Raw genomic sequence first — 13,525 nt, 5'->3', positions numbered from 1 at the left:
CTGTGCTGCACATTGTATAAATATAGAATTACATGCAGAGTGTGATTCTGTGAAAGGAACTGTTGGGAGTATAGCTCATTTGATGTCAAAATACAACCCTGGATTTGCATCGGCAGAATTTATCAATTGTACTTTGAGGGCAACTTATCTTTACATTGCATCAAGACTGACTTACAAAAGCCTGCTTTACATTGTGGCGCAACCGGTTAACAGAAAGAACTGTTTTTATATTGTTAATCACATCCCTTTGCTTACCGTGTTCACAAAGGGTGAGTATAATTCACCACATCAAAATATCACAATACCCTGTGAATTTCTTAGCTACATCTACACAATTAGAACCTTCACAGCTGAACAATTTTCAAAGCCCACTTCTTTTTTGTAATGGTTCACTTACTGCTGTACAATATTAAGAGTAGATGGCGGTCAGTGAGACTGAACAACTTGTAATACACAGCATCTTTAATGTAGGAAAACTTCCCGAATCACTTCACAAACATCTGAGGGAAACCAGGCATGAAGCCAGAGGGGGGAAAAATCAGGAAAGGTGAAGCAGGATAGTTTTAAGGAGGGTCTGAAAGTGGGGAAGGGATGGAGTCAGAGGAACAGGTAGTTGGTGAGTGGGGGAGGGAGAGGAGTGTGGCACAGCCATGCAGAGAATTTGAACTCAAGAATAAGTGAGGATTTAAAATCTGAGGCACTGGGGGAGCAGGAGTCAATGCAGGGCAGTGAGGACAAGGGTAGTGGGTAATTTGGTTTTGGCGGATGGGACACTGGTCAGCAGAGCAAATTGGGTCTGGGGGTGAGATGAGCATGAATGAGGGTTTCAGGGCCAACAAGGACAAAGTCAGGGAGGAAATGGGTGATGTCACAGAGATGGAAGTAAGCGCTCTTTGTTTTGGGTAAGATATGTGGTTAAAAACTCAGGGTCAAACAGGACATCAACACAGCAAACATTCTGCTTCAACCCAAGACAGCGACCAGGTTCAGAACCCCAAATTTTGCATCAAGGTATATTAACCTGTGTACAAATGACAGATAACACACTTCATTGTTACCACAAGAATAGCTGGCACCTCTTTTTAGAAAGAATCTAAATATTTAAGTCCATTTATTGTTTTAGGCAGATGGGAAATGATAGGGGTGGTTTCCCTTTTCACCTCTCAACTGACCAAAGACCATGTGCTTTTATTAGAATTGTGTGTTAACCCTTGAGCGTTTTAATGGTCAATAAACAGACAAATGACAGGTTTTCTTGTAGGTTTAAAGAAAGATAAACGTTTATTAAACAATACTCGAAAACATTCACAACCTCACCCACTCTCTCACACTCACACACACAGACGAAAAGATACAGATTAAAAGATAGCATGCATTTAGGTCTGATGGTTTTAAAAAGAGATCGTTGTGAAACCTTGTTTGTTTCCCCAGGAAAATTTAAAAATGGTGCATATATGTTTTTCCTTTTCCTGGTTCACTGATGTCAAACTTTGGAAAGTTTTAGGTAGACAGATGCTTTGGCTGCAGACTTCTTTGGCCAAATCTCAGTCACAGTTCAATGGCAAAGATCCTGTTACCATTTCTCAGGTAGGGAGTTTCAAAGGTCACCTCTGTCTCTACCTATAGGTAGTTTAAAGATGGCATTCTGGCAGGGTCCTCCTTCTTGCTGGGATGGACCTCTGTCTTCCTTCTGGCTTTTTCTGCACAAAAAACATCTCATTAAAATTTCTTATCAGAAACTAGGGCCGGAATTTTACGCCACCCCAACAAGCCACCCCAACAAGCCGGATGGTGGCGGAGGGGTGGCATAAAATAGAGCAGGAGGCCTTCCCAACCTGCCCCCGCCTCCGCTCCTGTTCACGTAGGGAGGGGGTGGGCCAAAAATGGGCCTCCCGCCCCAGGCCAATCAAGGCCCTTAAGTTGCCAATTAACAGACACTTAAGGGTCTTCACCCGCATCTACGGGGACTTTACCCGTGGCAAGCGGGTGTCCTGGAGCCAGGAAAGGTTGCCCAGTGAAAGCTGGTGGCCTCTCAGTGCCCCAGGTGGGTCCTGACAAACGGGCACAGTGTGCCCGATTGACAGCTACCCCCGCTTCCCCAACCACCCTCAGGACGCAAGACGCCCCCCAAACAACCAGCCTTGCCTCGCCGGGGCCCGACCGACTACCCCTGGCAAGGCAACCCAAACTTAACTGAACTCCTGGCTCCATGTCCTCGGCTGGCTGCAACCCCAGCAGTGGCCACTGCTCCCGGTGGCACTGCTGGGACTAAGAGTTGCCGGTCCGATGATTGGCCGGCAGCCCAATGAGGCGGGACTTTCTCCCTCAAGTGGGTGGAAGTCCCGCCTTGGAACAGTTAAAGCCTGGGGACCCATAAAATGTGGGACAGATCCCCAGGCTAGGCGGAAGCGGGTTCACTACCGACTTTTACGGCAGTGACCAGCTGCCATCCGCCCGACGTAAAATCCACCCCTTGGTTTCCGTCAGGGGACCAACATTTCTCCCCCAAAATAAAAGCAAAATACTGCGGATGCTGGAAATCTGAAACAAAAACAAGAAATGCTGGATTCACTCAGCAGGTCTGGCAGCATCTGTGGAAAGAGAAGCAGAGTTAACGTTTCGGGTCAGCGACCCTTCTTCGGACCCTTCTTCTCCCCCAATGTGTTTTCAAACTGGTGTTTGATGGTTTGGCTATTGTTAGACAATGGGTTTTGATGTTGCTCATCTCTATGCCATCTTGATAAAGTGATGTTTCTATTCTTTATCCTGAGATTGAGTCGCGTCTCCATGTCTGCAAAGTCATTGTTAGCCCAACTTGTTGAAGAGGGGTAGCCATTAACATTGAATGGGCCATTTACATTCCTAATACTTTCTTCAACACTTGACCAGACCTGACAATCTGTTCAGAGTTCCAGCAGTTACCATGTTTATTCACAGTACAGGAGAGGTCACATGACTTCTTACTCCGTCTCGTTTTGCAGCAAAAGGTGTCTGTTTTGAGTTCAATTCATCAGTTCATTTTATGGTTCATAATTTCTCTTTGAGTGAGCATGGCATTATGCCTTGCACGGGTTAACTGGATGCAGCTGTGGAGCCATTCACAGTTTTCATTAGACACTAAAAACTGGCTGAGCAAAATCTCCCTCCAGGTTTGTACACATACAGAAAACATGATGCTGTGAGGAAATCTGTTTCAGCAGCTCATACATGTAACTGCAGTGGCTGACAGAATACAACATGCACATCCTCGAAACAAGCCCTGGGCTGATTAGATGAAATCATTCTGCATCGCTAAAATCCAGTATTTATTTTTCTTTTAAAGAACAGTGGCGGGCGATACATCTGCATTCACAGATCCCACCCTGCTTATAGAATCTGTAGTTTTCTGAGTAGCTGTTTCAAAAGGAACCTGTGTGACGAGAAGCAGCCCTTCAGTTGAAATCTGTGTACGTGAACAATAATTTCTTCCTTAACAAACGTGGGAACAGGAGTATCTACTAATTTCCTCGAATTTGTTCTGCCTTTCAATTAGGGCGGCACAGTGGCGCAGTGGTTAGCACCGCAGCCTCACAGCTCCAGCGACCCGGGTTCAATTCTGGGTACTGCCTGTGTGGAGTTTGCAAGTTCTCCCTGTGTCGGCGTGGGTTTCCTCCCACAGCCAAAAGACTTGCAGGTTGATAGGTAAATTGGCCATTATAAATTGCCCCTAGTATAGGTAGGTGGTAGGGGAATATAGGGACAGGTGAGGATGTGGTAGGAATATGGGATTAGTGTAGGATTAGTAAAATGGGTGGTTAATGGTCGGCACAGACTCGGTGGGCCGAAGGGCCTGTTTCAGTGCTGTATCTCTAAATCTAAAATCTAAAAATCATGGCAGGTACGTACTGCAAATCCATTTACCCACCTTCGTCCCATATCTCTCAAAATCCTTAACTAACAAAAATCTATCAATCTCAGTCTTGAACACGCCAAATGATCCCCACCATCCATCGTCTTTTGAGGGGAGTATTCCAGATTTCCACTACCCATTGTGTGTGAAGAAATGCTTCCTGAGTTCACTCCTAAATGGCCAAGCTCTAATTTTATTAAACCCTCTTAACAGTACCTTCTTCTATCCCATAACATCATCTGACTCCACCCTGCCTCAGCTAATCTGTTGCTGAAACCGCTACCCGTGCTTTTATTACCATTAGATTTGGCTATTCTAACACACTCCTGGCTGGGCCTTCCATTTTCAACCTTCCATAAATTTAAGCTCATCCAAAACTCTGCTGCCCATCTCCCAACTTGCATCAAGTTCTGTTCACCCATCACCAATGTTCCCTCTAATTTCCATTTGCTGTATGCAGCTGGTTTGTTGCGCTGCCATGTATCCCACAACATGCGAATGTTGCTTGTGCACAGCCTCTTTGTTCCCAGCATTCCCAATTGCTGTGCAGCCGAGAACGAACATTCTACAACACCTATGTGCTAGCTGACTGACATTGGTTCGCCATTTTCAAATCCCTCCACGGCCTCGCCTCTCCCTACCTCTGTAATCTCCTCCAGCCCTACAACCCTCTGAGATCTCCGCACTCCTCTAATTCTGACCTGTTGAGCATCCCTGATTTTAATCCCTCCACCATTGGTGGATGTGCCTTCAATTGCCCTGAAACCGCTCCACCTCCCTATCTCCTTCAAGATGCCCCTTAAAACCTACCTCTTTGGCCAAGCTTTATTTCATGTGGCTCAGTGTCAAAATTTGTCAGGTAATGCTCCTGTGAAGTGCCTTGGGATGTCTTACTAATTTAAAGGAGCTATATAAAAGCATTCGTTGTTCACTTATATTCAAACATCTGTTTCCAAAAGTTGACATTTTGGTGTCTGCATCTCCAATGAATACAAGTTAATTCCTGTTGCAGAACACAATTCTTAAAACTTAGCAATTGCCATTGCAAAAACCATTAGATTTGGCGGCTAACACTCCAGGGGCATGTCATAACTTGAACAGGACTCGAACATTTTGGGGCGGCACAGTGGCGCAGTGGTTAGCACTGCAGCCTCACAGCTCCAGGGACCCGGGTTCGATTCTGGGTACTGCCTGTGTGGAGTTTGCAAGTTCTCCCTGTGTCTGCGTGGGTTTTCTCCGGGTGCTCTGGTTTCCTCCCACAAGCCAAAAAAGACTTGCAGGTTGGTAGGTAAATAGACCATTATAAATTGTCACTAGTATAGGCAGGTGGTAGGGAAATATAGGGACAGGTGGGGATGTTTGGTAGGAATATGGGATTAGTGTAGGATTAGTATAAATGGGGGGTTGATGGTCGGCACAGACTCGGTGGGCCGAAGGGCCTGTTTCAGTGCTGTATCTCTAATCTAATTTTGCCTCAAAGATCAGACTAGAAACGTGGGCTTCAAGTTTTGAAATGGAGCTAATGAGAAATAATTTCCCATTCACCAAACTTTCACAGGTCATTTCATTTGCTAAAAGTAATTTTTGTTTCTTGGCATACAATCTGAAACAATGGTTGCAAGTCCAAGACTTGCTAGTGAACAGAAATGCAAAGCGACTTCAGTCCCACTGAGTGTTGTCACGCAATACGAACTTATGAAATATAAAATGAACTTATGAAATATAGATGAAACAGGCACTTTTTCTGTAAAACAAAATGGAGTTGAGAGGTCAGGTAACGTTTTCTTTCCTGCCAATACACACAGAACTGCAAGAACCCTGAGCTTATTTTCATGTCTGGACAAGTCTTTGAGAAGTCATTAAGGGGCGGCACAGTGGCGCAGTGGTTAGCACCGCAGCCTCACAGCACCAGCGACCCAGGTTCAATTCTGGGTACTGCCTGTATGGAGTTTGCAAGTTCTCCCTGTGTCTGCGTGGGTTTCCTCTGGGTGCTCCGGTTTCCTCCCACAGCCAAAAGAGTTGCTGGTTGATAGGTAAATTGGCCATTATAAATTGCCCCTAGTATAGGTAGGTGGTAGGAGAATATAGGGACAGGTGAGGATGTGGTAGGAATATTGGATTAGTGTAGGATTAGTATAAATGGGTGGTTAATGGTCGGCACAGACTCGATGGGCCGAAGGGCCTGTTTCAGTGCTGTATATCTAAATCTAAAAAAAAATCTAAAATGCAAAAGACCCTTTCCATGGTAATGGCTGCATTTCTCCAACCAATTCGGTTAACAATACTGTTGCAGACCTTTTGACTCCAAACACAAACTCCATTGTCTGAGAATAGCGTAACTGCCAGAAACTATTTATGAATTCAATGGAAGAGAAACTCAAGTCACATGACACCAACTAGGTTTCTGATAAGGAGTTTTGATAAAGGTATATTCTGGGCAGACAAAGCCAAAGAGAGAAACATCTGCGACATCAAAGGGAAAGGACCCTGTCTAACATCACCAGCTTTTAAGCTACATGTAGGCAGAGATTGGAGTTGGCCTTGAACTTCCTACCTGAGAAATTGCACTAGGGTTTCGCCACAGAACTTTGACTGGAATATAACAAGAGAAATCTGCAACATCGCATCCGTCTGCCTAAACCTCCTAAGCTTGTCTTCAGCAAACAAGATAAAAAAGGATTACAGGCCTGTACTCTTTCAAGTCTTCACCCCGGGAAAAAACAAGTGTAACGGAGAACTCTTAAAATCATAAGACCAAAACGCATGTTACTTTATAATCTCTATTTTTGAGTATGTTTGTATCTGTATGAGTGTGAGAGTAGGTGGTGTTGCATATATATCAGGTGTTGTACAATAAATATTTATCTTTCTTTTAAAACTTACGAGAAAACCTGTCATCTGTCTGTTGTTGACAATTAAAGCACACAAGAGTTAAAACACTTTGTTCAAAAAAACGCAGTCTTCGATCAGTCGAGAGATGAAAAGGGGAGCCATCCCTGTCATCTCTCACCTGTCTGTAACAGCGTAGAATACCTGCAAACCTTTGAGTATTTTAGAAGCTATTATAAATACAGGCTACTCCTTATAATTTAAAGGCTTTTCTAAACACAATAGTTTAAATTAACCAATTTTCACCTAACTAGATAGAGCATACTGTACAAAATTTTGAATAGGTTTTGCTGATCTTCACAACTGAAGAGTATTCAACAACAATAACATGCATTTATACAGCACCTTTAATGTAGTAAAACATCCCGGGGAACTTCTCAGGAATATTATCAGTCAAATTTTGACATTGAGCTACATATTAGGATGGGTGGTCAAAAGCTTAGTTGAAGAGATATGTTTTAAAAAGCATCTCAAATGAGGAGAGAGAGATAGCGAGGCAGAGAGGTTTAGACAGTGAATTCCAGGACTTAGGGCCTAGGAAGCAGAAGGCATGGTCACCAATGGTGGAATGAAGGAAATCAGGGATGCGCTAGAGGCCAGAACTGAAGCAGCGCGAGGGTTGTGGGATTGAGGAGATTACAGAGATAGGAAGGGGTGAGGAGGCTATGGAAGGATTTGACCAAAAGGACGAGGATTTCAAATTCACAACATTGCCAGCCCAGGAGCATTCAGCAAACACAGTGATGATAGGTGAATGGGAGGTGATGCAGGAAAGCAGAGTTTAGGATGAGCTCAAGTTTACAGAAACTGGAAGATGGGATTAGAGATTGGAGAAGTTGGGACTGTTTTCTTTGGCAAAGAGAAGGTTGAGGAGACTTGATAGCGGTATTCAATATCATGAGCGGTCTGGACAGGATAGCGAAAAAATGTTCCCATTGGTGGAGGGATCGAGACGAGGAGGGCACAGGGTAATGGGCAAAAGAAGCAATCATGACATGAGGAAAAACTTTTTCACGCAGTGAGTGGTTAGGATCTGGAATGCACCGCCTGAGGGTGTGGTGGAGGCAGATTCAATAAAGGCATTAAAGAGGGAATTGGATTGTTATGTGAAAAGGAAGAACGTGCAGGACTACGGGGAGGTTTGGGAGTTGCACTAGATGAACTGCACAGAGAGCTGGCACAGACATGACGGCTAAATGGTCTCCTTCTATGCTGTAACAATTCTGTGATTCTGTGGGAGGCTGGCCAGGAGTGCAGTGGAATAGTCAAGTATAGAGGTAACAAAAGCATGGATGAAATCCTATGGATTGTTTTGTACAAACTAGAATCTATAGGATTTCTGGTTGATTTTGAGAATATATAAGAGGGGCTGGAGTTGGCCTTGCATTCCCCTAAGCCTGTGCCTCCATTCAATAATATCAAGACTGATCTTCTACCTCAACTCCACTTTCCTGCCCTTTCCCATATCCCTCGATTTCATAAGGGACTCAGATCTGAATATTGTAATAAAACATTGACCAGATATTGACTATAGATAGTTCAACAACCACATTGTTAAAGGTGGTTAAAATTAACTTTAAAAAAAAATAAGCACAGAGCAAAAAGGTGCATTCGGAATGCTAGAATTTCTTATTAATGAGATCAGATAACCACAGATGTGGCATTACCTCGGTCATAGGGGTTCCCCAAAAATCGTTGCGGAAAAGGTTCTTCAGTGGTGTCGAAGGATGCAGGTCTTTGTTGTCCAGAATGGCAGAAACATCATCAAAGACAAACCCACAAGAGGTGCTGTTCCAGTAACACACGACCACAACCCCAGTCAACAAAACTATCTCCTTCCAGCTCACCTCAGCCATTCTCGCAGGCTGCTGCGGAAAATTAAAACAAAACATTTTAAAAACATTTGTTTCCATCCTCCTTATAAAACAAAGTAAGCAGAACCTATAATATAAAATTGGATTGAAAATTGATAAAAAGCTTTGATACTTTTGTTTCAAATTTGACCAGAAACATAACTGGACCAGCCACATAAATACTGTGGCTATAAGAGGAGACCACAGACTGGGAATCCTGCAGCGAGTAACTCACCTCCTGACTCCCCAAAGCCTGCCCAACATCTACAAGGCACAAGTCAGGAGTGTGATGGAATACTCTCCACTTGCCTGGATGAGTGCAGCTTCAACAACACTCAAGAAGCTCGATACCATCCAGGCCGGAGCAGCTCACTTGATCAGCACCCCATTTACCACCGTAAACATCCACCACCAGAGCACAGTGGCAGTAGTATGTACCATCTACAAGAGGAGCTGCAGTAACTCGCCAAGGCCCCTGCAACAGCACCTTCCACCTAGAAAGACAAGGGCAGCAGGCGCATGGCAACACCAGCACCTGCACCTTCCCCTGCAAGTCACACACTATCCTGACTTGGAAATACATCGCTGTTCCTCCACTGTCACTGGATCAAAATCCCGGAACTCCCTCCCTAACAGCTCTGTACCTACACCCAAAGGACCACAGTGGTTTAAGAAGGCTGCTCACCACCATCTTCCCATGGGCAATTAGGGATGGTATATATGCTGGCCTTGCCACCAATGCCCACATCCCATAAACTCAAAGAAAAAAAACTTATCTATTCCTTCTCAATTTACACTGAACTAATCACCTCTCAATCTTTGTCGGAGTATAAATTGGATCTGTGCAGAAAGAGTCTATCAAAAGTCACTGCAAGTTGCTACAAGATGACGGGCAGGGGACTCCTGTTGTTCTAAAACAGAGGAAACATTTTAAAGCCAGTCTCCACAACAGTCTGCTCTTTCTCTGTGAACAGACTTGGTTCCCTTAGGGATTCCCTACCTTACACAATGCAATATGACCTAATATACACTTGAACCCCTTGAAGGTACTTGTGTAGGGCACGCTAATCAGTGAAGACTTTCTTGAAATACTTTATGCTTTATATGGTTAAAAAGTTACATATTTCGCAATATAATTTGGCACAGAAGAATATACCTTCACAGATCGGTTTCAGGTCACAGCACACCTTCATAAATCACAAAAGCAGGCGGAACTATCAGCCAATCCACTCAAACTAAATGAGATATCTAGATAGTTCAGGTTCTTCACAGAATACACTTGCAGTGTTTTAAAAAAAAATGTTTACTACCCTACATCAACCACAGTAACAGGGACTGAACTACAACTGGGAGGAGTCTGGGAATCAGCCTGCACTTACATTGCTAAATGACTGGATGCTCAGCCCCAGTAGACGTGCAAGTGGAAATGGGGAGAGGAAAGCATTGGATTGATTGCACGCTCTGCCAACATTTGAGTGCGGGCTTCCTACGGTGCGTGTATCTCTTTGTCATTACCTGAATTCTTGTGTTAAGCAAGGAGGAAAAGCTGTCTGGTGGTAGGAATCCCACCGCACCTCACCCCCCTCCTCCTGCCCCAGTTGCACCTCTTGAAGGGGATTATCCAAGCTCAAGTACTAATGAGGCTGGTTGGGCTGTTAATGGCTTAGACTTGCCCTCATTCTGGGCAAAGCACAGGAGGATGTAAAGTGCAATAATGTATGTGATTTGACTTCATCTAATCAAGGGGCTATACATACAACATCTTGTATCCTTGTAAGCAGATCACCTGGTCATTATGTTGTTGTTTGTGGGATCTGGCTGTGTACAAATTGGCTGCCATGTTTCCTACATCACAACAGTGACTGCAAATCATAAGAACGTCACTGATTGTAAAGCACTTTGGGATACCCTGAGGTTGTGAAAGGTGCTATTTGAATTAAGTTCTTTCTTCTTGACCTAATTTCACAGAAATTTCTACAGTTCAGTAATACAATTTCACTTCTGCTCACGCTGCTTGATTATGTATTATCTGGACCATTCCAGTATGTAGTATTCTGCAAATGAGTTTACAATTGTCAGTGGTACTTCAGAGCTCAAACTCAGATGTACTAAGGCAATGTGATGGAGCAACCAATAAAGGCCTGCTGATCGACAATATTCAGAATGAGCAAAAGATGATGTTTCTCAAAACAAGCATTTTAAAGTTGGCAGTTAGCCATGGCTCAGTTGGCAGCACTCCTGCCTCAGAGTATAAAGGTTGTGGGTTCAAGTCCCACTCCAAGGACTTGAGCACATAATCTAGGCTGAGGGAGTGCTACACTGTCAGAAGTGCCATCTTAAGGATGAAGCCTCTGGACCAAGGCCCTGTCTGCCCTCTTGGCTGGAGATAAAAAAAAAATCTCATGGCACCATTTCTAAGAAGAGCAGGGGAGTTCTCCCTGGTGTCTTGGTCAATATTTACCCCCCCAACTAACATTTAAGAAAACAAATTATCTGGTCATTACCACATTGCCATGCGTGGGGCCATGTGCACAAATTAGCTGCTGCATTTTACACATTTCAACAAGCACTGCAGTTGAAAAATCTGGTTGAATGGTGGAAAACGTCTCGAGGGCTGATGTTCAACACCTGTTCTATGTTCCTAAAAGTACTTAATTGGTTGTAAAGCACCTTGGGAGGTCCTGAGGTCAGGAAAGGCGTCATTCAAATAAATTCCTTTTCAATGGAGAAAGTGTAATATGATCTGCATGCTGCACATAACAATTTTAATGTAGATATATGCAGTTAGGAGCACATCAGTCATCCTTTGGTCTATCCTTGGCCCCTCCCATTTCTCAGCTACATGCAGCCCTTGGCGACATCATCTGAAATCATGATGTCAGGTTCCACATGTTACCTCCTCTCTCCTCACTATCCCAGGCCCCAAACACTCCTTTCAGGTGAAACAGCTATTTACTTGTACTTCTTTCAATGTAGTATACTGTATTCGCTGCTCACAGTGTGGTCTCCTCTACATTGGGGAGACCAAGCGCAGACTGGGTGACCGCTTTGCGGAACACCTCCGCTCAGTCCGCAAGCAGGAATCTGAGCTTCCGGTTGCTTGCCATTTCAACACCCCCCCCCCCCCTGCTCACACCTCTGTCCTGGGATTGCTGCAGTGTTCAAGTGAACATCAACGCAAGCTCAAGGAACAGCATCTCATTTACCGATTCGGCACATTACAGCCTGCCGGACTGAACATTGAGTTCAATAATTTCAGAGCATGACAGCCCCCATTTTACTTTCATTTTAAATTATTTTTTCTTTTTTAACAATTTTTTTTTTGCCATTTATTTCATTTCATCTTAGTTTGTTCAGTTTGCTTACCCACTGTTTTTTTTCATGTTTGCACTTGCTGCTGTTCAATCTTCAGTCCGTTAACACCTTATCTGTACTAATGCTTTGTCTTTCAACACACCATTAACATATTGTTTGCCTTTTCTCCATGACCTTTTGGTCAGCTATGTGGCCTTGTCCAATCTACACTTTCTCCTTTGTTATCTCTTGCCCCACCCCCACCACACGTGCTTATAACCTGTGACATTTCTAATATTTGTCAGTTCCGAAGAGGGTCACTGATCCAAAACGTTAACCCTGCTTCTCTTTCCACAGATGCTGCCAGACCTGCTGAGTGGTTCCAGCATTTCTTGTTTTTATTCCACATGTAGAGCTGCTCGACCTCACCGCCACATCTCTCAACCTCTCCACTGCTTCTGATTGATCAAGCTGCTTGTCCAATGAGTAGTAATTTCCTCCAATTAAATATCAGGAAGACTGAAGCCATAGTCTGTTCCCTAACCACCAACTCCATCCCGCTCCCTGGTCGTGGTCTGAGATTGAACCAGACCATTCGCAACCTCGGAGTCCTGTTTAGCACCGAGCTAAGTTTCCGACCCCCTACACTGTCCATCACCACAATCTCCTACTTCCACCACTGGGACAACATTCCTCTCTATCCCTGTATCAACTCATCTGCTTCCAAAACCCTCATCTATGCCGGTTACCTCCAGGCTTGATTATTACAACGCACTCCTGGCTGGCCTTCCACACTCTACCCTCTGTAAACGTGAACTCATCCAAAACTCTACAACCCATATACTAACTAGTACCAAGTCCCATCCACCCATCACTTCTGTGCTCGCTGACCTACGTTAGCTTGTTTTTAAATCCCTCCGCAGCCTCACCCCTCCTTATCTGTGCAACCTCCTCCAACCCTACAACCCTCCGAGATCTCTGCACTCCTGCACATTCCCAATTTCCATTGCTCCACCATGGGCAGTTGTACCTAAACATGTCTAGGTGCTAAGTTCTGAAATTCCCTCTTTAACCTCTTGCCTCTCTACTTCTCTCGCTTCCTTTAAGACACTCTTTGACCAAGCTTTTGGTCACGTCCTAATATCTCATGAGGCCCAGTTTCTAATTTTGTTTTGCTGTGAAGCATCTTGGGGATCTCTCACTACATTAAAGGTGCTACATAAATGCAAGTTGTTTTTGTTGTTGTGCAGACCCCACATCACTAATAGTTTAATACCTGCAGTGTAATAGGCACCCGGAAATGAACATTCTTTGTCATCCATCTTTAGTTTTGATTTATTGCATTTGGCACAGTATGAAACTTTGCAAAATCACAGAGACCATATTTCCTCAAGTCGTAGTTCTAGTAATATACGATAAAATTCTAACATTGATTTGGCATCTTATTAAAAATTAATGCACAACATACACTTGTTACCCTGTCAAGATCACCATTTCTGTAGTGTGTGAGGGCACTGATCAGTTCACGACTACCTCATTTGCCGTACTTTGGCAATCTGATCCCATTTCTCAAACGGGATAAGGCAGAATAAGTTGACCA

The 13,525-nt window shown here is 44.1% G+C and overlaps 2 protein-coding genes across 4 annotated transcripts in view; one reads left to right on the top strand and one right to left on the bottom strand.

The window, feature by feature from the left end:
- Window positions 1–13,525, top strand: part of cep290 (centrosomal protein 290) — a 249,852-nt gene that overhangs the window by 83,164 nt on the left and 153,163 nt on the right. The gene's annotated exons all lie outside the window — the stretch shown is intronic.
- tmtc3 (transmembrane O-mannosyltransferase targeting cadherins 3) overlaps window positions 1–13,525 on the bottom strand; it is a 73,947-nt gene that overhangs the window by 54,863 nt on the left and 5,559 nt on the right. Inside the window, exon 2 of one of the 2 annotated variants that reach the window (XM_068050265.1) lies at window positions 8,446–8,646. In XM_068050265.1, coding sequence (XP_067906366.1) covers window positions 8,446–8,634 — 189 coding nt within the window. In that variant the 5' untranslated portion in view covers window positions 8,635–8,646. The remainder of the gene's footprint in view (window positions 1–8,445; window positions 8,647–13,525) is intronic. The other variant, XM_068050266.1, reaches the window with a different exon arrangement.

Source organism: Heterodontus francisci, chromosome 18, assembly GCF_036365525.1.
Source record: "Heterodontus francisci isolate sHetFra1 chromosome 18, sHetFra1.hap1, whole genome shotgun sequence".
Taxonomy (NCBI): domain Eukaryota; kingdom Metazoa; phylum Chordata; class Chondrichthyes; order Heterodontiformes; family Heterodontidae; genus Heterodontus; species Heterodontus francisci.
The sequence above is the reverse complement of the archived record's forward strand: the minus strand, read 5'-3'. Positions and strand labels throughout refer to the sequence as shown.